Source organism: Erinaceus europaeus, chromosome 2 (genome assembly GCF_950295315.1).
Source record: "Erinaceus europaeus chromosome 2, mEriEur2.1, whole genome shotgun sequence".
Taxonomy (NCBI): Eukaryota; Metazoa; Chordata; class Mammalia; order Eulipotyphla; family Erinaceidae; genus Erinaceus; species Erinaceus europaeus.
The window spans coordinates 195567333-195591119 of record NC_080163.1 but is presented as its reverse complement, the minus strand read 5'-3'; the positions used below and the strand labels follow the sequence as shown (position 1 = coordinate 195591119).

Sequence of the window (23787 nt, the reverse complement as noted above, 5' to 3'; positions counted from 1 at the left end):
CTAGGTTCATTTCAATGTTCCTTCCTCCAGGAAGCCTGTCTTAATTCCATACTGGGGCCAGATATCCCCTCTGAGATTCCTTGTCCTAGCCTGGTCTATTATTGGATTATTGGGGTGCGGAGCCCAGAGCTCAGGGAATAGGAGTGGACTGCATTAGTGCTTGATGAGTGGTGGCTGGGGCTCACACAGTGTGGATCTCTCTGGCCTAAGTACCACAGCCCATTCGATCTCATTTTCTTACACCTCCAAGGCCTCTCAGTATCAGTCATCTCACCCACCCCACCCTTTCCTCCTCCACAAATACTGAGCACAATGTGTGCAGGACTAGGCTTCCTGTGCAGGAGGTTCGATAAGGGCTGTGGCATTTCTTGGAACTCCCAATATTAGTGGGATCATCTCCATCCCAGAACTTACCAAATACCCCAAATCCCAGGACACAAGTGGCTGTAGCCCATTCCACATTCCTCACAGCTTCAGCACAGGTGATCTGTTTACAGGTAGCTGCATCCCCTGGAGCAGAAAAATGTGTGTGTGTGTGTGTGTGTGGGGGGGGGGTGTTTGGAGGGTTGTGTTTCAGAGCAGAAGACAATGGGTTCCACCAGGAGCCCAATCACTCAGAAGACGCTGAAGTCAGACTCCACCAAGTCCCAGGCTCACCCTCTTGCCCCAACTTGAGGCAAACTGCACGCTGAAATTAGGGGCTGGGTCCCGCTCCCTGCCCCTCCCTGCCCCTCCCCGCCCAAGGACGAAAACACCCTTGGAGGACTCACAGTAGAGAATCTCATAGTCCCCGGAGTTGGTAACAAAGCAGCTGCTGTCCTGGGCCCAATCCAGGTGAGTGATAAAACTAGAATGGCCCTGATGGTGGGGGGAAAATGAAGGGATGGAGTTAGAGCTGGAGGGGGTGGGATCAGGCCAAGTGATAGGAGGGGGGGCGCGAGGGAAGGTGTGGTGAGAACACAGAGGAGCTAAACCGAGAGGTACACGGGCCTCTGGAGGGTGGGGCGGGGCCAGACTGCTGGGGGCGGGGCCATACAGCGGTAGGCGGGGCTAGACAAAGGGATTCCAACAAGAGGGAGTTTAGAACATGTGGGCGGGGTCTGACGCATAGGGACTACGAGGGGCGGGGCCACACGGAAGGAGCACTAAGGCGCGAGGGGCGGAGCTAGACGAGGGGCGGGGCTACATGAGAGGTGGGTGTAGGCTGCAATGGGCGGGGCTAGACGAGGGGGCGGGCTCGGACCACAGGGTGGGGTCAAAGTGGGGGCGGGGCTAAGGCTCCTAGACGCATTCAGGGCAGAGTCGCCAGTAGAAGCTGTGCTCCCTTGAGGTAGAAAACCAGTTAATTCTGCACCCCCTGGATGGGGTGACGGCGCGGACTGACTGGGGGCCACTGCCCACTCACCGTGCACTTGCCCAGGCGGCTGACCTTGCGGCCACCCTGGTCCACCGTGTACACGTACACCAAGTTGTCGTGGGAGCCCACGGCCAGGTACGCCCCGTCTGGGGGAGGGGAGGGGGCTATGAGGAGGCACCCAGGCTCCTCCCCCTCCTCACTCGGATTCTGACCCCCACTCTCCCAGTCTCTTCTGCAGGCCCAGCCTCCATCCCTGCCATCCGCCCCTAGACCCACCCTCATGCTCGCACCCCTTCACCCCTGCCACTAATTCTGAGCCTGGGTTCCCAGGCCTGGCTGCAGCAGGCTTCCCGGCTGCTTACCTGGGGAGAAGCTGACCACTGAGATCTGTTCGTTGCCATCAGTGTGGATAGCCACCAGGTCGTGGGTCTCTGTGTCCAGCAGCAGCCATCTGTGAGGAGAAGGCACGGTGCAGGGAGAGAGGTGAGTTGCTAAGATTTGGCAGTGAGGCTGACTCAAAACTTGTGGGCTTCAGGGGAATAGGAATAGGTCAAGGGACAGGACCCCCTACCCCCAGCCCTCCCAGCAGAGAAACACTCCCCAGATTTACCTGCCTGTCACTGTGCCTACAGCCAGGACCCCACCACTGGGATGGAAGCCAGCAGAGCGGGCCGGGTCCTGAGGGTGAAAGGAGGCAGAGAGGAAGCCGGCTGAGAGGTGGGGGGCTTCCCTCCATCTGGCCATTCCCCTGCCTCAGAGCCAACTCCCAGCCTGGCATGAGGGCTCTCCACCGCCCTCTACTGAGACCACTCGGTCCCAGAAACATGGATACCATTGTCCTTAAACAGCACAGTGGGGGTCGGGCGGTAGCACAGAGGGCTAAGCACACGTGGCGCAAAGCTCAAGGACTGGAGTAAGGATCGTGGTTCGAGCCCCCGGCTCCCCACCTGCAGGGGAGTCGATTCACAGGCGGTGCAGCAGGTCTGCAGGTGACTATCTTTCTCTCCCCCTCTCTGTCTTCTCCTTCTCTCTCCATTTCTCTCTGTCCTATCCAACAACGAACAACAATAACAATAATTACAACAAGGGCAATAAAAGGGGAAAAAAATAGCCTCCAGGTGCAGTGGATTCATGGTGCAGGCACTGGGCCCCAGCAATAACCCTGGAGGCAAAACAAACAGACAAACAAAAAACATAGCACACTGGTTTATTCAAGACTCTCATGGCCAAGGCAGCAGACATCCCAGGTTCAACCTTAAGCTGGTGACATGGCCCATAGCAAGGAGTCTGTAAATGTTCGCTATGAAGGCTGGGGAGATAATCGAGCAATTTATACAGCAGACTTTTGAGCCTGAGACTCCGAGGTCCCAGGTTCAATGTCTAGCACCATCATCTGCCAGAACTGAGAAGGGGTCTGGATGATAATGGCACTATGATGATGGGCAAGTGGCTTTGCTTTTCAAAACCTGTTTCTTTTTCTTTTCTTTTCTCCAGAGTTATTGCTGGGGCTCAGTGCCTGCACTACAAATCCACTGCTCCTGGAGGCCATTTTTTCCCTATTTTTGTTGCCTTTGCTATTGTCATTATTGTTATTGCTGTTGTCATTGTTGGATAGGACAGAGAAATGGAGAGGGGAGGAGAAGACAGAGAGGAGGAGAGAAAGAGACACCTGCAGGCAGACTTGCTTGTGAAGCGACCCCCCCACACACACACACAGGTGGGGAGCTGGGGGCTCGAACCAGGATCCTTATGCAGGGCCTTGCACTTCACACAATGTGTGCTTAACCCGGTATGCTACTGCCCAGCCCCCTCAGAGCCTATTTCTAAGCAGATATCTGGGGATCCACCATCCCTGCTGCCTCCTGAAGATGGGAACAGCAGTGAAAAAATATGACACAGAAAAAGGGAAGAAATGAAAGGATATCCAGATATCCTGAGGGAAGTGCTGGGGTTAAGCAAATGCCTTGCCACATATTTGTTTGTCATCATAGGAGTTTTACCACTCTAGACTGACAATTTTTTTTTTTTTAACCAGAGCACTGCTCAGCTCTGGCTTATAGTGGTGAGGGGAATTGAACCTGGGACTTTGGAGCCTCAGGCATGACCACTATGCTATCTACCCCTGCCTGACAATTTTTTTTTTTCTGATAGAAAGAGATGAAGAAAAAAAAAAAAAAGAAAAAGAAAGAGATGAAGAGGCAAAGAGGGACCGTGAAAGAGACCACAGCAACAAAGCTTCACCAACACAGTGGAGGCTGGGCTCGAACCTGAGTTGCATATGACAAAGTAGTGCACTATCCCAGTGAGCTACTCTGCCAGCCCAATGCACTGCAGATGTGACAGTACTGGGGATGAGTTCCTACACTACACACACACACACACACACACACACACACACCACACACACAAACACTTCCAACACTACACTACACACACACACACACCCTTCCAGATGGAGACAATTTTTGGTTCCAAACTGAGACCTCTTGAGTCAGATTCTATGCATGGGGCTTAAGACTCTTGTATTTCTTTCCTTTTTATTTTTTTTAAGTTTTTATTTTATTGTATTGTATTTATTTTCCCCTTTTTTGCCCTTGTTGTTTTTATTGTTGCTGTTGTTATTGATGTTATTGTTGTTGGATGGGACAGAGAGAAATGGAGAGAGGAGGGGAAGACAGAGAGGGGGAGAGAAAGACAGACCTGCAGACCTGCTTCACTGCCTGTGAAGTGACTCTCCTGCAGGTAGGGAGCCGGGGGCTCGAACCAGGATCCTTATGCGGGTCCTTGTGCTGGGCACCATGTGCGCTTAACCTGCTGTGCTACCGCCTGACTCCTTTTTTTTTTTTTTTTTTTTAATATTTTTATTTATTTATGAGAAAGATAGGAGAGAGAGAACCAGACATCACTTTGGCACATGTGCTGCTGGGGATCAAACTCGGGACCTCATGCTTGAGAGTCCAAAGTCTTATCACTGTGCCACTTCCCGAACCATGACTCTTGTATTGCTAACAATTCCTGGACGACACTCATGCCCTGGTAAACTGAGGGACTGCTGTGCAGATATAGCCTATAGCAGGTGCTCAATTAAATTAAGAGAGTTTTATTACATTATGAGCATTATTACGCATGGCACTAATGATTTCCTGGGCATGGCAGAGCTCTGGATTTATACACATGAAATTCTGAGTTTGATTCCCAGCATTACATGAGTCAAAATGATGCTCTGGCTCTGGCTTTCTCTCCCTTCTTCTTCTTTTTTTTTTTTAATTAAAAAAATTATTATCTTTATTTACTAGATAGAGACAGCCAGAAATTGAGAGGGAAGGGGGTGATAGAAAGAGAGAGAGAAAGAGAGACATCTGCAGCACTGCTTCACCACTCGTGAAGCGTTTCCCCTGCAGGTGGGGACCGGGGGCTTAAACCCGGGTCCTTGCGCACTGTAACACATGCGCTTAACCAGGTGCGCCACCACCCGCCCCACCCTTTTAAAATATTTTATTTACTTGCGATGAAAAAGATAGGAGGAAAGAACCAGACATCACCCTGGCACATGTGCTGCCGAGGGCTGAAACCTCATGCTTGAGAGTCCAACACTTTATCTACTGCGCCACCTCCCAGACCACCCGTATCTTTTTTCTTTGCCAGCCAGAGTTATCAATGAGGCTTAGTGCCTCCACCATTCATGATGGTCATTTTTTCTTTATTTTTTTTTTCTTGACATAGAGTAAGAGATAGAAAAAAAAAAAAAAAAAAAGGAGAGACACCTGCAGCACTGCTCCATTGCTCGTGAAACTTCTCCCCTGCAGGTGAGGACTGGGGGCTTGAATCCAGGTCCTTGTGTGCAATAATGTGTACATACTATTGGGTGCACTACCACTTGCTCCCTCTCCTCTCTCATCAATAATCAGTCCATGAATATTTCCTTAAACAATATTTTAAATGCTGACTGGGGAGAAAGCATAATGTTTCTGCAAAAGACTTTCATGCCTAAGGCTCTCTGAGGCCCCAGGTTCATTTCCCAGCACCACTGTTATTCAGAGCTCAGCAGTGCTTTGGTCTTGGTGTCTCTCTTTCTCTTGTTAAATAATTAAATATGAGAAAACTAGTAAATACTTGTTTTTCCAGGGCAAATTCTCTCTAATTTGTGGGAGTTCAAAGTACAAGGCATATAACTGTCTGACCTGCAGAGACAGGGGAGTGTCAGAAACGACAATGCCCAGAATCCAATGTAGGGTCTGCTTCTGCCACTTCCTCAGACCAGAGGAAAGCAAAGGGTGGGGGGAGCTATGCCAGTCTGTCCCCACCTCCCTGACACACACTCCTGGGCAGTCAGAGCAGTGACTACTCTTGGTCAGTGCACACACAGGCAGCCTTGAGTTGCTAGAGTGAAACAGTCCAACAGAACCTTCCGTGATGCTGTTCTATTGCTGGGCATTCTAGTGTGGCAGCCAGTGGCCACTGAGCCCTTGAGATGTGGCCAATGTAACTGAAGATCTGAACATAAAATTCTGCCTAAGGACCAGGAGATAGCTCACCTGCTAGAGCACAGACTCTACTGTGTGCAGCAAGCCAGGTTCTAGCTCAGCACCACACAGTTCTTGATCTCTGGATCCTGACCTGGGCAGAGGCAGCAGCTCCCCTGGAAGCCTAGTTCTGTGATGTTCTTGGCTTCTTTCTGGTTGAGCACTTACTCTTCCAGCACCTCCCCACCCGAGGGAAAATTTTTATTTTTTTGTTTGTTTGTATACCAGGGCACTGCTCAGCTCTGCCTTATGGTGGTGCGGAGGGATAGCACCTGGGATGTTGCGGCCTCAGGCATGAGAGTCTCTCTGCATAACCATTATGCTATCTATCCCTGCCCTTCCCCACCACCGGCTCAGGGAATCTGTAGCCACTCAGTTCTCTCTTTTAAAAAGATTGGGGGGGGGGGCGGTCGGGTTAAGTGCATCTGGCGTGAAGCACAAAGAAGGGTATAAGGATCCTGGTTCAAGCCCCCGGCTCCCCACCTGCAGGGGAGTCGCTTCCCAGGTGGTGAAGCAGGTCTGTGGGTGTCTCTCTCTCTCCCCCTCTCTGCCTCCTCTCCTCTCTCTATTTCTCTGTCCTATCCAACAACAACTCCAACAACAACAAAAAAAAACCAAGGGCAACAAAAGGGAATATAAATAATTTTTTTTAATTAAAAAAAAAGGGAGCTGGGCGGTAGCGCAGTGGGTTAAGCAAATTTGGTGCAAAGCACAATGACCAGTCTTAAGGATCCTGGTTCGAGCTCCTGGCTCCCCACCTGCAGGAGGTCGCTTTGCAAGCGGTGAAGCAGGTCTGCAGGTGTCTGTCTTTCTCTCCTTCTCTCTGTCTTCCCCATCTCTCAATTTCTCTCTGTCCTATCCAACAACAACAATAGCTATGACAGCAATAACAACTACAACAAGCACAACAACAAGGGCAACAAAATGGGAAAAATGGCTTCCAGGAGCAGTGGGTTTGTAGTGCAGGCACCAAGCCCCAGCGATAACCCTGGAACCAAAAGACAAAAAAGGATTGGGTATGGGGGGGAAGCAGGTGGTTATGTACCCGGTTAAGCACACATATTACCATGTGCAAGGATCCAGGTTTGATTCCCCACTCCCCACCTGCAGGAGGAAGCTTCACAAGTAGTGAAGCCAGTACTGCAGTTGTCTTTCTCTCTATATCCTCCTTCTCCCTTCTCAGTTTCTGTCTTATCAAATAAAGAGAAAAAACGGGGAGGGGGAATGGCCATAGAGAGCAGTACATTCGTCATGCAGGCACCAAAAACCAGTGATAACCCTGGTGGGGGGAAAAAATGTGTATGATTTCCATTTAATCAGGTCAGCTGGTTCTATTAGAAGGGTGTGTCAAGTGGCTCATGAAGTAGTTTAATGGCTAGAATGCCAGACTTTAAAGCATGAGGTCCTGAGTTCAATCCCCAGCATCACATATGCCAGAGTGATGCTCTGGTTCTCTGTCATAAATAAATACATAAAGCAGAGGTAGATAGCATAATGGTTATGCAAATAGACTCTCATGCCTGAGGCTCCGAAATCCCATGTTCAATCCCCCACACCACCATAAATCAGAGCTGAGCAGTGCTCTGGTAAATAAGTAAATAAATATTTGTAAGAGGGAGTTGGGTGGTAGCGCAGCGGGTTAAGCGGATGTGGCACAAAGCACAAGGACCAGAGTAAGGATCCCAGTTTGAGCCCCCAACTCCCCACCTGCAGGGGAGTCACTTCACAAGCAGCGAAGCAGGTCTGCAGGTGTCTATCTTTCTCTCCCCCTCTCTGTCTTCCCCTCCTTTCTCCATTTCTCTCTGTCCTATCCAACAACAACGACATCAATAATAACTATAACAATAAAACAACAAGGGCAACAAAAGGGAATAAATAAATAAAAAAAAAATTGTAAGAGGGATGTCTGCTGTCCCCCGACCCTGACCAACCTTTACCTCAATACTCCTGCTCCACAGGGGCTGATGGGACTCTGCGCTCCACAGATGCACCTGCTTATCCTGCCCGCATGTCACAAACTGTGCCTGGCTGGGGTGCGTGGCCAGCCCCCACAGCTCTTCCATGTGGCCCTGGCAAAAGGGGGAGACAGCATCATGAGGTTCCCCCTCCCCAGTCCTGGTCACTTCCCTAACAAGCTGATGCCACAAAGCAGTCTTGGACTGGCTGCAGTGAGGCATCCTGCCCCACAGAGTGCCCAAGGGAAGACCCTTTACCTAATAAGTGATCAAGCAGATCCTTGCCCCAGGGTGTGGCTCCAGGCAGGGCTGGAGAGATAGCATAGCAGTTCTGCACAAGTCTTACACGGGACAGGTTCTGAGTTCAGTCTCCCCAGCAGTGTCAATAGCCAGAGCTTAGCAGTGACCCTGGAGTCCGATGGCTCCCAGAAGGCTGAAGAACCTGGGTAGGTGACTCTCCTTAGCCCCTCAGTTTAGTCTTGTTATTCTTTAACCACCGGGCTTATTGCCAGGCTCAGTGCTTGCATGGCTCCACTGTTGCTGGTGGGTGGTGATTGATTGATTGATTTATGTTTTACCAGAGTGTTGTTCAACTCTGGATTAAGGGTGGTACCGGGGATTGAACCTAGAACCTTAGAGTCTTTGGCATGAAAGTCTGTTGTGTTGTTGATGTCACTAACTCCCCAGCCCTGTTGCTCATGTTTAAAAAAAAATTCATTCTAGTGGCCTGGGAGGTAGAATAGTGGATAAGGAGTCAGACTCTTACACATGAGGTCCTTAGTTCAATCTCCGACGTCTTGTGTGTCAGAATGAGGCTTTGGTTCTCTCTCTTCTCTGTCATAACTACATAAATACATAGTTGCTAGAAGGGATGGTGCAGGGGAGATAGTATACTGAATGCCCGAGGCTCCAAAGTCCCAGGTTCATTCCCCCACACCAATAAAAAAAGGAGAAGAAGAATAGAAAAGAAAAAAGAACCGGTAGACTTAAGATGGGGTCGGGCCTTCCCAAAACCATGGATCTGGAAATCGCTTAGCTGTGCAGGCCAAGGTGTATCGCAAGATAGCTGCCAAAGTGCTCGCCAGAAGCAGAGCTGAAAGGCAGGTGCAGTACAGCCCGGGCAGAGACTGCTGCTGGCCCTTGGGGAGATTCTGGGGTGGATGAAGTTTCAGGCCTGCGGTGGGTCTACAGCCCAGGGGCTAGTAAGGGAAAGTAAGTGGTAAATGCCTGGCCCAAGAAGTGTGGGGCAGGACACAAGGAGAAACAGTGTTGCTCTTGGCCTAAAGCGAACAAGCCGGTAGGGATGGCAGGTGCAGAAGAACTGCTCACCTGGACAAGCAGTGAGAAGCCCATGTGCACTGAGCCCTGCAGGATGGAGTTGCGGGTGGTCCCCACATACAGCGTGTCTCCCCGGCCCTCTGCCACGGTACGCACGGGGCCAAAGTCCTCAGGGACCTGGGCGGGCAGAAGACAGATAGATGAGTTAGGGACACAAACGGGTGGGTTAAGTGGGATGGGGCAGGGTGGGGCCTCCTCACCTCTACTTCCTGCAGCTTGCTGTAGTCCGAACCCCAGAGGACCACCCTTCGGTCTCGGCCACCTCCGGACACCAGCGTCCCGTCCCGCAGGGCGCAGAGCCCGAACACGCCACCGTCATGGGCGCCTACCACGGCCTGTGTGATGCGGTTCCCACCTGCAAGGCGGCCAGAGGCAGGGGTCCTCAATCTTCCATCGACTCACCCACCTTGCCCCACCCACCCTTGCACTCACCCAGCTACTGACTCAAATGTTCACTCACCACATGCTAGACAGTCTCCCAGACGCCTAGGTACCCTAGCCACTCACCTACTTGTTAATCTGTCCATCCGTCCACCCAGTCATCTACTCACTCATCCATCACCCACCACTCACTCTTTCATCCAACTACTCTGCTTATTTACTTGTCCTATTTCTCTCTTTCTCTCTCTCTCTCTCTCTCTCTCCCAGAGCAATGCTCAGTTCTGGTTTATGGTGGTGTGGGGGATTGAACCTGGGAGTTTGGAGCCTCAGGCATGAGAGTCTCTTCGCATAAACATTATGCTATCTTCTCCACTCTCTCTCTATTTCATAGAGACAGGAAAATTGAGAGGGAAGGTAGAGAGAAAGTGAAACACTTACTACTACAGAGAGAAAGATAAAAAGAACCAGAGCCCCACTCAGGATCAGCTCTGGCTTATGCTGATGCTGGGGAATGAACCTGAGACTGCAGAACTTCAGGCATGAAAGCCTTCTTCATGGCCATTATGCTGTCTTCCCTAGCTCTTAAAATATTTATTTTAGGGGGTCGGGTGGTAGCTCAAAGGGTTAAGCGCACATGGCTCAAAGCGCAAGGACCAGAGCAAGGATCCCGGTTTGAGCCCCCGGCTCTCCACCTGCAGGTCTGCAGGTGTCTTTCTTTCTCTCCCCCTCTCTGTCTTCCCCTCCTCTCTCCATTTCTCTGTCTTATCCAACAATGACGACATTAACAACAACAACAATAATAACTACATTAAAAAAAAAAACCAACAAGCGCAACAAAAGGGAATAAATAAATAAATAAATAAATATTTTTTTAAAAGAAGTGAATTATGGGGCCAGGAGGTGGTACACCAAGGTGAAAACTCACTATGGGCAAGGACCCAGGCTCAAGCCCCTGGTTCACACCTATAGGGGAAAGCTTCATGAGTGGTGAAGAATGCTACAGGTCTCTCTGTCTCTCTCCATCTCTATCTCTCCTCCCCTCATAGTTTCTCTCAGTCTCTATCCACTAATAAATAAAAATCAGAAAATAAAAAAGAAAATTTTAATTTATTTAAAAGCTCTTTAACATTTAAAAAATTTTAATTATTTTTATTTATTTATTGAATAGAGACAGCCAGAAATTGAGAGGGAAAGGGTGATAGAGAGGGAGAGAAACAGAGAGACACCTGCAGCCTGGCTTCACTACTTGCAAAGCTTTCCCTGGCAGGTGGGGGCTGGGGGCTTGAACCTAGGTCCTTGCTGTAACATGTGCACTGTAACATGTGTGCTTATCCAAGTGCGCCATACCTAGCTCCAATAAAAAAAGAATTAAAAACAATAAAAAGTGAATCAACAAGCAGACAAATGAATTCATTCAATGAGTCATTTGCTGCTTTTTTTTTTTTTTTTTAACTTGATTACCATCTGCTGCCTGGGAAAAAGTCCTATTAATTAGTGACAGTTATCCCTTCTGGGGTGGACAATCATTCATTTATTTCACTGTCCATTCACCTAACTACCCACCCATCAGGGAGGACAGTACTCCTACCCACTCATCCTTTTGTCCACCGAGTTGGACGTCCCTTCCACTCATTCACTGGCTTATTCACACTGTCAGTACTCTGAGACAGACCCTTTCTCCATCCATCCACACAACTGAGTTCACCCAATTCTTTAGAGTTCAAGCTTAATCCTCACAAGGAGACTTGAAGGAGAGGGAATGAGGTGTTAGGATTTTGGGGGTTACTGGGACTGAGCTTCAGTGGGTAGGTGAGGGGATGGCACCAGCCTGTGTTGATATGTGTCCCATACAAGCAGGTGCCAGGGAGGGAAACGCAGTCAAAGGGGGGAGGGTAAGCAAGTGGGGTGACACTGACCTTTGCCCCAGACATAGAGGTTCCCCCCAGAGTCCCCAGTGACCACATCGCCACCCTCCAGGAAGGCCACACACAGCACGTACTTCGGCTTCTCATGTTTCTAAAGGGAAGGGAAAGAAGCGGGGGGGGGGTTTAGTGTCAGCCAGTCGCTGAAACAGGGTTCTACCCCACTGCCCCAGTGTACCCAGACTGTGGCTGGAAGATCAGATTCATGCATTGGGGTGACTTCTATATGAAGCATCCCAAGCTCCAGCCAGCCTCTGCAGAGTCACAGTGTCAGCAGCCTGTGGTCACCCTATCTGTCTCCCACACCAGGCTCTGCTTCCTGCTTCCTCTTCTCTGCACCCTGACATCCAGCCCCCCTCTGTTCTCAATTTTACTCTGCTCTCTTCTCTTGGGCTTATCTTCCCTCTGCCCTAAGCTTCCCTCTTCTCTGCCTCTTCCCCTCAGTATGATTCATCTCTGTGACTGGAATGCTCTGGGCTTCTTCCCCTTGTGGGGCAGGAACCCCACCTGACACCAGAAGTCAGAAGAGCCCTGCATCACCTCTGTGAGACTCTCGTTTTCTGCTCTCTCTCTCTCTCTCTCTCTCTCTCTCTGTGTGCCTCTTGCAGCTAGCTGGTCTCTGAGTGCTGTTTGTCCAAAGAACGACAGCTTTGGCTCCATTTATGAGACATCTACTCTCCTCTAGGAGCTGCTGCCTCCTTCTCAGTGTTAAAAAGTGTCTCTCAGTGCCTGGGAGCTAGCTCAGCCTGATAAAACACAGGACTTGCATGCCTTAAGCCCCAAAGGCTGCAGGTTCAATTTCTAGTACCACCTTATACTAGAGCCGAGCTGTGCTCCTCTCTCTCTCTCTCTTTACCTCCTTTCCTTCTCTCATAATAAAAATAAGTATTTTGGGGACCGGGTGGTGGCGCACCTGGTTGAGCGCACATGTTACAATGCACAAGGACCTGGGTTCGAGCTCCCAGTCCCCACCTGCCGGGGGAAAGCTTCACAAGTGGTGAAGCAGTGCTGCAGGTATGTCTCTGTCTCTCACCTTCTCTATTCCTCCCTTCCCTCTCGATTTCTGACTGTCTCTCTCCAATAAAGATAATAAAAATTTTTTTTAAAAAATAATAAGTATTTTGGGCTGGGGAAACAGCATGATGGTTATGCAAAAGGACTTTCATGCCTGAGGCTCCAAGATCCCAGGTTCAGTCCCTAGCACCACCATAAGCTGGAGCTGAGCAGTAGTCTGTTCTAAAAAATAAAAAGAAAGAAAAGGAAGTATTTTTAAATTTATTTTTTTATTTTAAAATTATTATTATTTTGCCACCAAAGTTATCACTGAGACTTGGTATTTACAAATGAACCAGCCATTCCTAGTGGCCATTTCCCCCTTTTTCTTTGATAGGAGAGAGAGAAACTGAAGCAGGAGGAGAGAGAGAGAGAGAAAGAGAGAGACCTGCATCACTGCTTATGAAGCTTCCCTCCTGCAGCTGGGTACTGGGGGCTTGTACTCTGGTCCTCAGAAATGGTGATGTATGTGCTCAGCCAGATGCACCACCACCCAGTCCTCGATTGTTTTTTTTTAATTTAATTTATTTATTCCCTTTTGTTGCCCTTGTTGTTTAACAGTGTTGTAGTTATTATTGTTGTCGTCATTGTTGGATAGGACAGAGAGAAATAGAGAGAGGAGGGGGAAGACAGAAAAGGGGAGAGAAAGACAGACACCTGCAGACCTGCTTCACCGCCTGTGAAGCGACGCCTCTGCAGGTGGGGAGCCAGGGGCTCGAACCGGAATCCTTACATCGGTCCCTGTGCTTTGCGCCACCTGCGCTTAACCGCTGCCTTGACAGTTTTTTTTTTAAAGGATTTCATGTCTATTTTTTTTTAAATTATCTTTATTTATTTATTGGATAGAGACAGGTAGAAATCAAGAGGGAACGGGATGATAGGGAGGGTGAGAGACAGAGAGACACCTGCAGCCCTGCTTCACCACTTGTGAAGCTTTCCCCCTGCAGGTGGGAACCAGGGGATCGAACCTGGGTCCTTGAGACTGTAACATGTGCGCTCAACCAGGTGCGCCTCCACCTGGCCCCGCCTTGATTGTTTTTTAACCAGAACACTGCTCAGTTCTGGCTAGTTTTGAACCTGGGATCTTGGAGCCTCAGGCATGAAAGCCTGTTACAGAACCACTGTGATATCTCCCTGACCCACAAATAATTTTCCAAATAAAGATATAGCATCACTCCCATGGTGGCTGAGGAATGAAACTCCACAGGCAGCACCTCAGCACTGCACACTGCACCCTTGTCCTTGTCTTCCAGGGGCCCCACCCTCTTGGTACTCACCTCAAAGAGGCCCTGCCTCTTACTCAAGCTGCCTCCCTCCAGGATCCAGAAGTAGATATGGGATTTGCCACACGTGATGAGCACAGAGGGGTCTGTGGGGTGGAAGGTGGCTACCAGCACAGCCTCGTTGGAGCACTTAGGGAGAAGAGGAGATTCTGGATGAAGAACTGCGCCACCACACCCACCCCGTGTAGGATCCCCCTAGGCTGTTGCATGGATTATATATTGCATATCCTGTCTGCCTGTATCTTTCCCGTGAGGCAAATTCAAAGTATTAGTGGCTTCTTCATCAGCATAACACTGAACCTGTTCCCACCGTGCTAAGCACTGTACACAATACTTTAGATTATTTATTTACTTATTTATTTATTTATTTATCCCCAGCACTGCTCAGTTCTGATTCATGGTAGTGCAGGGGTGGGTGGGGGAATTGAACCTGGGATTTTGGAGCCTCAGACATGAGAGTCTCTTTGCATAACCATTAATGCTGTTCCTCCCCCTGCCCCATTTTAGATCATTTAATCCTCACAATACACACATTGTAAATGAAGATGTGAAACTGGGAACTACGACACCTGGTAGAGCACACCCCTTGCCCCACATGATACCCCAGCACCACATGGGAGCATCAGGAAGAGCTCATGGATGGTGTCCCAGTTCTGGTATCTCTCCTCCCACTGTCTTCCTCTCTCTCTCTCAAAGAAAAGTGAAAAAGTTGGGGTGATGCACCTGATAAAGCATACACTTTGTCATGATTGAAGACCAGTTCAAGCCTCCAGTTCCTACCTACAGAGCAGTGAAGCAGGCTGCAGATGTCTCTCTTTCTATCTCCCCCCTTCCCTCTCAACTTCTGTCTCTATCAAAAAGTGAACGTCTATCTTTCTCTCCCCCTCTCCATCTTCCCCTCCTCTCTCCATTTCTCTCTGTCCTATCCAACAATGACGACATCAATAATAACAACAATAATAACTACAACAACAGTAAAAAGCCACAAGGGAAACCAAAAAAAGGGAATAAATAAATATTTTAAAAAGTGAAAAGGAAGTGTGGTCACTGGAAGCAGTAAGTCCATCATGCAGGGGGCAGGGGGTGGTACCCCTGGTGGATCGCACATGTTGCAAAGTGCGAGGACCTCAGTTTGAGTCCCTGGTCCCCACTTGCAAGGGGGAAGCTTTACAAGTGGTGAAGCAGTGTGGCAGGTGTCTCTCTATTTTTCTTCTCTCTCTCTTTTAAAATTTTTTTAATTATCATTGTTTTGTTTGATAGAGACAGCCAGAAATCAAGAGGGAAGGGGGTTATAGAAAAGGAGAGAGAGGGAACCCGGCGGTGGCGCAGCGGGTTAAGCGCAGGTGGTGCAGAGCGCAAGGACCGGCCTAAGGATCCCGGTTCAAGCCCCCGGCTCTCCACCTGCAGGGGAGTCGCTTCACAAGTGGGGAAGCAGGTCTGCAGGTGTCTGTCTTTCTCTCCCCCCTCTGTCTTCCCGTCTTCTCTCCATTTCTCTCTGTCCTATCTAACAAATACAACAATAAAACAAGGGCAACAAAAGGGAATAAATAAATAAATAGAAATAGAAAAAAGAAAAAGAAAAGGAGAGACAGACACCTGCCACACTGCTTCACCACTTGGAAAGCTTTCCCCCTGCAGGTGGGGGCCAGGGGCTTGAACCCAGATCCTTGCACACTGTAAAGTGTGTGCTTAACCAGGTGCGCCACCACCCAGCCCCTCTCTGTCTCTTCTCTCTGTCTCTTTTAAAACAGACTTTTATTTACTTAGTATTCTTTTTTTTGCTTCCAGGGTTATGTTGGGACTCAGTGCCTGCACTAAGAATCCACTGCTCCTAGAGGCCATTTCCTCCCCATTTTTGTTGCCCTGGTAGTTGTTACTATTGTTATTGTTGTTGTTGGATAGGACAGAGAGAAATCAAGAGAGGAGGGGAAGACAGAGAGAGGGAGAGCTGGGGGTTCCAACCGGGTCTTTTTCATGTCGGGCCATGTGTGTTTAACCCGCGCACTACAGCACGACCCTCCTCTCTTTCCCTTCACTATCACCTCATTCCCTATCGATGTCTTGCTATCTCTATCCAATAAATAAAGATTTTTAAAAAATCTATCATGAAGGCACTGAGCCTCATTGGAGAGATAGCACAGTAGTTACACAGAAAGACTCCCATGCCAGGCTTTAAAGGCTCAGGCTCAATCCCCAGCACCATCACAAACTAGAGCTGAGCAGTGAATTGATGAGGAATACAAAAAAAACAAAAAAAAAGCTGTGGTGCACCCTGGTTGAATGTACGTATGCTAGTTCAAGCCCCGGGTCCCCACCTGCAGGGGGAAAGCTTCATGAGTAGTGAAGCAGTGATGTAGGTGTCTCTCTGTCTCTCTCCTTCTCTACATCTCCACTCTCCTCTTGGTTTCTGTCTCAAGCCTACAAAATAAATAAATTTTAAAAATTGGGGCACCAGATAGTAGCGCAGCAGGTTGAGTGCACATGACACTAAGCACAAGGACTGGCATAAGGATCCTTGTTTGAGCCCCCAGTTCGAGCCTGCATCTGCAGGGGGGTCACGTCACAGGCAATGAAACAGGTAGGTCTGCAGGTATCTTTCTCTCCCCCTCTGTCTTCCCCATCTCTCTCCATTTCTCTCTGTCCTATCCAACAATGACAACATCAATAACAACAACAGTAGTAACTACAACAATAAGACAACAAGGGCAACAGAAGGGAATAAATATTTTAAAATTTTTTAAAAATAATAACAAGGGCAACAAAAAATGGCCTCCAGGAGCAGTGGATTCATAGTGCAGGCACTGAGCTCCAGCGATAACCTTGGAGGCAAAATAATAATAATAATTTTTTAAAAACTTAAGTGAAGAAAAAGTATGAGACTCAGAGAGGGGAAGCCATTTGCCTTGGACCACACAGCCAAGTAAGAACCCAAAATCAGCTCACCCAGGCCTGCCCCCAGAGCTCAGCCTTCCTCTACTTCTCCTTCCCCAAATGGTGGACCTCCATCCAGCCTCCAGCCTAGTGTGACCTTGGGTAAGTATCTCTTCCATTTTGTCAAGCCTCAGTTTCCTCATTTGTAAAACAGGCCCCTGCTCAGAGATACCCATTAAGGTGGGTTTCTGACATCATAGGACTATAGAAACAGTATCCACTTCTCACCAACCCTTCTGCAGGGCCTGAAGGCAAGGCCCAACTGGAAAGATGCTGCCATGATTCTTTGTTAACAGAGGAATTAATCAAGGCTCAGAGAGGGCAGGCCACTTGCCCAAAGTCACACAGCCACCAAATGGTAAAGCCAGGACTTGAACATGGGTGTATCTGATTTCAGACTCCTGGTTACTGAGATCTGGCCCGTCCCATGGGCCACCCTAATGAAAAGGGGGTGAGAAGAGTCACCCTACCTTGCTGTCCACCAGCTTGGACTCCTTGGCCCAGTCCCACACGGAGAGCATGTGGTCATTGGAGTCATCCACCGCACAGAGCAGGTTGCCCCCATTCTAAGCAGAGAGAAGAGGGGGAGGGTCAAAGGTCAGGATCATACCCCTTACCCATGCACACACCTCACTCACAGGGACATCCGCCACTCAGGCCGTGTTAGTGCTTTCAAAGGGCATAGCTCTGGAGGTGGTGCAGTGGTGGAGCTCTGGACTCTCAAGCATGAGGTCCTAAGTTCTATCCCTGGCATCACATGTGCCAGAGTGATGCTCTGTTTCTCTTTCTCTTGCTCTCTACCTGTCACTTATGAAATAATTGTGTTTGGGGGAAAAAAAGGCTTTCAGAAGGCCTTGGATCACATCATATGAAGCATATGAAAATAGATTCCTCCATGTAGGGGAGCATATAGACGTTTAGAAGGGTGTTTTATAATTGCATCTTAAAGTGACCTGCCCCCTAGAAATCCATCCAATTTACCCTCAACCACACTTTCTCTGGAAGTGACCAGAGTCAAGAAATCTTGCCACTAGGCTGATGGCTCAGCTGCTTGAGTGCAGGACTTGCATGCACTTGGCTCCAGGTTCAACTCCACACTGGCATATGCCCTTCCCCTGAATGCCCTGGAGCAAAGTTCTAGCTTCTCTCTTGCTTATGGAGCTCTCTCTGTATACCATATTAAATAAATAAGGCTTCTAAGAAAAAAGGGAATTCTTGCCAAGGCCACCTAATCTGCATTGATAAATGGAGTGACTTTTATGTACATGATTAGACAGAGTAAAGTTGATAAAATTTTCTACCTTTAGTTAAACACAAGCTAATTTTGATTTTGCAGCCTCTCTCTCTCCATCTCTCTCTCTCTCTCTCTCACACACACACACACACACACACACACACATACACACATACACACACACACACACACACCCTTGGTAGCAACAAAGTTTCTTGCCTTCCAAATTCTCAGATGTCTGTTTAGGCTTTCTGAAGGCAGTGAACTCTTATCCTGTACTTGATTTTTTTTTTTTTTATCAGAACACTGGTCAGCTCTGGCATATGGTGTTGCCAGAGATTGAACCTGGGACCTCAGAGTTGCAGGCATGATAGTCTGCTACTCTTTTACCCTCACCTTTCATTCAGTGCTTTTTCAACTATCTGTGGGACAACTACTTGTTTTATACTCTCCAATCCATTGTAGGTGAGTACTTAGGTAAAGTACGATAAAAATGTAAACTATGATTAGAAAAAAAAAAAAAAACAGAGAAGTCCACCAATCAAATGGGAAGTTATAGGGGGAATGCCAAGTCTCTTTAGAGATTCCAAAAGGTTTAAGGTGGATTTCTATATTTATCTGCCTCAGACCTGCCAACTCCCATGCAGGGTGGTACCAGGGTCTACAGGCGCCCAGATTCTGAGAATCTTTTCTAAAGCCTTAGGAATAAGGATGCTTAGTGGGAAATGGTGAGAAAAATAAATGCGTCAGGCGCAAATGGGTCTACGGGACAAGGGGATATTGAGGAATTTGGGGGCAAATCAGGACATGTATTCCCACTCCAGATGGCTAACAAAGCAGGTCTGTGACATCCCAAGGACTCTCTGGAATCCCAGCCCCAGGGCCTGGAATTCAGCAGGGAGGAGGCGGGACCTCCCATGTGACGTAACTGCAAGGGCGTGGTCCCCAGCCCAGGGGCTAGAGGGAGGAGGTGCAGGCTCCCTCCAACTTTGGGGAGAGGGTAGGTGAGGGCAGCATGAGGACTTACAGATTTGGAAAAGCCCACACAGCACACGGCTCTGTCAAACACCCCCAGGCCTAGCACGTGTAAGGTCGAGAGGGAAACTGAGTCCCAGACGCGCACGTGGGGTGGCAGAAGCTGTGGGAAAGAGAAGCTTGTTAACTGGGCGGCCCCCCACCTGTCCCCCCATTGTCCCATTTTAGCTTTCTGGCCCCGCCCTTCCTCCCGCCAAGTTACCTTCCCCTCCTTGGTGGTGCCGGCCACCTGTCCCGTGGCGATGGTGACCATATCTGGGTGGACCGCCAGGCTGAGGAGGGGGACAGATGGCTGGGCTCAGTGGGAGGGCGGGGGCTCCTACAGGCCCAGGGCCCTGGGCCCCGGGCCCCGAACTCAGCACACCCCAGTCACTATGCCTGCAAAGAGGTGACTCAAGCAAGACACACTTACTTCCTCCTTGAGTAGCAATGAGTGGGTGGTCCCCTCTGGGTACCCCAACTCAGAAGCAAGACTCAGGCCTGGGGGCTCTAATGCAAATGCCTGCAGGGCTCAGGCCTGCACCTGAAAAAGGTGGGACTGCCTGGCCTGTGAGCTCAGGGCTTGCAGAAAGAGAGTGTCTCCATTGGGAGAGCATTAAGCTTTCTGCTTGAGGTTCCCAATCGGAGCCTTGGAAGCACATTTGCTGCAGTGGCGCTCTGGCATATATATTTGTTTGTTTATGAATGAGAGGGGTAGAAAGAGAGAAAGAACCAGGCCTCACTCTGGTACATGTGCTGCTGGGGATTGAACTTAGGACCTTATGCTTAGAGTCCAATGTTTTATCCACTGTGCCACCTCCCGGACCGATGGCTTGTCTTTTTTTTTTTTTCCACCAGAGCACTGCTCTGGCTTACAGTGGTGCAGGGGATTGAACATGGGACTTCAGTGCCTCAGGCATCAGAGTCTGTTTGCATAACCATTATGCTATTTATCCCTGCCCTTGTCTTTCTCCTCGCTGCCTCATGTAAAACTGTCTATAATACTTTTTTTAATCCCAACACAGTATTTTTCAAAAAGTTAAAGAACCTAGTAGTCATGGATGCAACTCAGCACTATCTGAATGCTTGAGTCCCTGGGTTCAAGCTGCAGCACCACAGGAAAAAATTAACTGGGTGGTAGGGGAGGTGGTCTCAGCAACAGAGCTCAGGTCTAATAAAATGCAGGATCCCTACTTTCATTTTTGGTGCAAAGTTCCAGGTTCAGTTACCTACAGCACTGTAAGCCAGAGCTGAGCCCTGCTCTGATAAATAATAATAAGGGGGCTGCACTGTTATTATTGTAAATAATAATAAGGGAACTGCACTGTTAAATGCATACATTACCATGCACAAGGACCCAGGTTCAAGCTCTCACTCCCCACCTGGAGGGGGATGTTTCATAAGCAGTGAAGCAAATCTGAAGTTATCTATCTTTCTCTCTCTCTATCTCCCCTCCCCCTCTCAATTTCTCTCTGTCCTATCTAATAAAATGAAAGGAAAAAATGGCTCCTAGGAGCGGTGGATTTGTAGTGCTGGCACTGAACCTCACTGATAACCCTGGAGGCAACAAATAAATATATAAAAGTAACTGATTAAGACTAAGCAAATGGAAGTCAAGTGGTGGCGCAGCGGGTTAAGCGCACGTGGCACAAAGCACCGGTGTAAGAATCCTGGTTCGAGTTGTGGGCTCCCCACCTGCAGGGGCGTCCCTTCACAGGCGGTGAAGCAGGTCTGCTGGTGTCTATCTTTCTCTCCCCCTCTCTGTCTTCCCCTCCTCTATTTCTCTCTGTCCTGTCCAACAATGATGACATCAATAACAACAATAATAACTATAACAATAAGAAAAAAAAGCTAACAAAAGGGAAAATGAAAAAAAGAATAAGTAAATAAGTACATATATAAATAAATGTAATTTTTAAGTGACAAATCCAGGGAGCATGCCATGGCTCACTTGGAAGGGTACCTACATTACCATGCATGAGGACTTGGGTTCAAGTCCCTGGTGAAGTGGTGAAGCAGTGCTGCAGGTATCTCTTTCTCTCACTCTCTATCTCCCCCTTCCCTCTCAATTTCTCTCCATCCTATTGTTAGATGCAGTAGTTTTAAAGTTTTAAGTATAGTTGCTTTTCTGCTTAGTGTGAGATGGAAAATTCCTTGCCCTTTCCTCTAGAAATGGGACCTAATCTTTAAGCCACCAGTTGTTTACCAAGACCCTGCAAACAGGCAAGGCTTATCAGGACCTTTGCACAAGGAAATTATTTTCTAGGAAGGGGCAGCTGATGGTGGGAGGATGTGGCGACCCTACCTGGCTAGATTCTATTGGTTGTGTGATTTTGCAATGTTTGAAACTAGTCCGCGCTTTGCTTTGAATGGATCATGGTTTTGCTAAGTTTGAAATGATTGGATTTTGCTTTTTCTATACCCTGTTATTGGATATAGGTTGATAAGGTGATGTGTTCCCCCTCCCTGAGTGTATTCAGAAATCCTATAAATTGTGTGGTTTGAGCCCTGTTCAGGGTCAAGCTGGTGGACTGCTGTCAGTCACCACTCGGCCCGGATTCGAATTCGTGAATAAACATCTTTTGCTTCCTTGCAGTGGATGGTGGTTTGATTTTGCTCGCTAACACCTATCAAATGAAAAAGAGAAAAATATTTTTTAAAATATTTGTTCCCTTTTGTTGCCCTTTTTTTTCTTATTGTTATAGTTATTATTGTTGTTATTGATGTCATCATTGTTGGATAGGACAGAGAGAAATGGAGAGAGGAGGGGAGACAGAGAGAGGGGAGAGAAAGACAGACACCTGCAGACCTGCTTCACCGCCTGTGAAGTGACTACCCTGCAGGTGGGGAACCCGGGGCTCGAACCTGGATCCTTACGCTGGTCCTTGTGCTTTGCGCCACCTGCGCTTAACCCGCTGCGCTACCGCCTGACTCACAAGAGAAAAATAATTTTAAAGGAAGAAAATGGCTGCTAGGAGTGATAGATTTGTTATGCAGGCATCAAGCCCTCAAATAAGCCTGATGGCATTAAGGAAAAAAGTGATCAAAAGAGAGACACTTAGTGTCCTGCCTCACTGCTCCTGAAGCTTCCCTCTCTGCAGCTGGGAACCAGGGGCTTGAACCCAGATTCTCACGCATGGTAACGTGTGTATTCAACCAGGTGCACCACTACCTGGCCCTTCTCTCCCCACCCCCCATCTATCTGTCTTGCTCTTTCATTAAAATAAAACAAAGTGTTTTTTTTTTAAGTGACAAAACCATGCCTTTGAGTGAATTAACTGACAGTGGAAATATGCTCAGTCTCCATTTTCCCCTGAATTCAGGCTGCAGTTCTGACCCCTCACCATTTGATGTCATCGTTGTGTCCCAGGTAGTGGCGCTGCCTCTGCTCCTCGACGCTGTACAGCACGGCCACGGAGGCCGAGAAGTACACGATCTCCCCGGTGGGCAGCAGGTAAAGGTTGGCCCGGCAGTCTCGCCCGCGGTAGCCATAGCTGGACAATTCCCGACCAGTTAAGGAGCCTGGTTAGCAGAGTGCTGGCAGACCAAACACTTGTCTAGTTCACCAGGCAGACTTTGACTTTCAGACAAAAAACTTTCATGCCTGAGCCTCTGAGGTCTCAGGTTCAATCCCCAGCACCACCACAAGATAGAGTTGAGCAGTGCTCTGGTATTTATGTACTTCTCTCATTAAAATAAAACAAATACTGGGAGTCGGGCGGTAGCACGGTGGGTTAAGTGCAGGTGGCACAAAGCGCAAGGACCCACGTAAGGATCCCTGGCTCCCTACCTGCAGGGGAGTCACTTCACAAGCGGTGAAGCAGGTCTGCAGGTGTCTATCTTTCTCTCCCCCTCTCTGTCTTCCCCTTGAAGTGGCCTCCTGCAGATACAGAACAGGGACTTGTCTCTGTGTATAGTAAAGTATGTACTCAACCTGGTGCGCCACCACCCAGCCCCCAGGTTGACTACAAAAGAAACCGCAGCACTGAAACTTCTTCCGGTGCCATGGGGATCAGGTTTGAACCTGGGTTGTACACGTGACAAAGCAGTGCACTATCCAAGTGAGTTAATTTGCCACTCCAGCCCTTTATATTTTCTCTCCCAGAAGAGGCAGCTGAGAGAGCTGTAAGGTGACTTACTCAGGGCCCAGGGCCACACAGCTAGTCAGAGGCCCAGCTGGGGTTTTCACCCATTGCTGTCAGGCTCTCAAGACTAGTTTGAGCCCCTATCTAAGGCATCTGTTTCTCAACTCCACTGGGTTCACTCTGGCCCATGTGCCCTTGCTCCTGCCTGTGGAGAACATCCTTCTAGGTCTCTCTATGCTGCTGGTTCAAATCTTGGCTCACATTGCCTCTCCTAGAGAAACACAGTGACAGCCCCCTTCCTGAACTTAGGTTCCTGTGCCACCAGCCTTTATGACTTAGCTGACACTGTCTTTTTTTTTCTTCTCCCTTTTCGTTTCTATTTTATTGGATAGAACAGAGGGAAATTACGAGGGGAAGGGAGAGAGGGAGAAAGACATCTGCAGAACAGCTTCACTTGTGAAGCGTCCTTACTGCAGGTGGGGACTGGGGACTCGAACCCCAGTCCTTTAACATAGTGGTGCTATGTGCACTTAACTTGGACTTTATATATGCATTATTGGATAGAGACAGAGAAATTGAGAGAGGAGGGGAGATAATGAGGGAGAGAGACAGAGAGACACCTGCAGTCCTGCTTCACCACTCGTGAAGCTTTCCCCCTGCAGGTTGGGACCAGGGGCTTGAACATGTGTCCTTGTGCCCTATAGTGTGTAC

General features: G+C 48.7%; 1 protein-coding gene across 5 annotated transcripts in view; it reads right to left on the bottom strand.

The window, feature by feature from the left end:
- The window catches only part of EML2 (EMAP like 2), a 37317-nt gene that overhangs the window by 3867 nt on the left and 9663 nt on the right, over positions 1–23787 (bottom strand). For all 5 annotated transcript variants that reach the window (XM_007532201.3, XM_060186148.1, XM_060186151.1 and 2 more), the window contains 14 exons: positions 22336–22485; positions 19215–19284; positions 19005–19115; positions 17214–17309; positions 13807–13941; positions 11471–11570; positions 9374–9528; positions 9165–9290; positions 7818–7949; positions 1968–2035; positions 1720–1808; positions 1406–1503; positions 771–858; positions 415–510 (listed from right to left, as the gene is read on the bottom strand). In XM_007532201.3, coding sequence (XP_007532263.3) covers positions 415–510; positions 771–858; positions 1406–1503; positions 1720–1808; positions 1968–2035; positions 7818–7949; positions 9165–9290; positions 9374–9528; positions 11471–11570; positions 13807–13941; positions 17214–17309; positions 19005–19115; positions 19215–19284; positions 22336–22485 — 1514 coding nt within the window. The remainder of the gene's footprint in view (positions 1–414; positions 511–770; positions 859–1405; positions 1504–1719; positions 1809–1967; positions 2036–7817; positions 7950–9164; positions 9291–9373; positions 9529–11470; positions 11571–13806; positions 13942–17213; positions 17310–19004; positions 19116–19214; positions 19285–22335; positions 22486–23787) is intronic.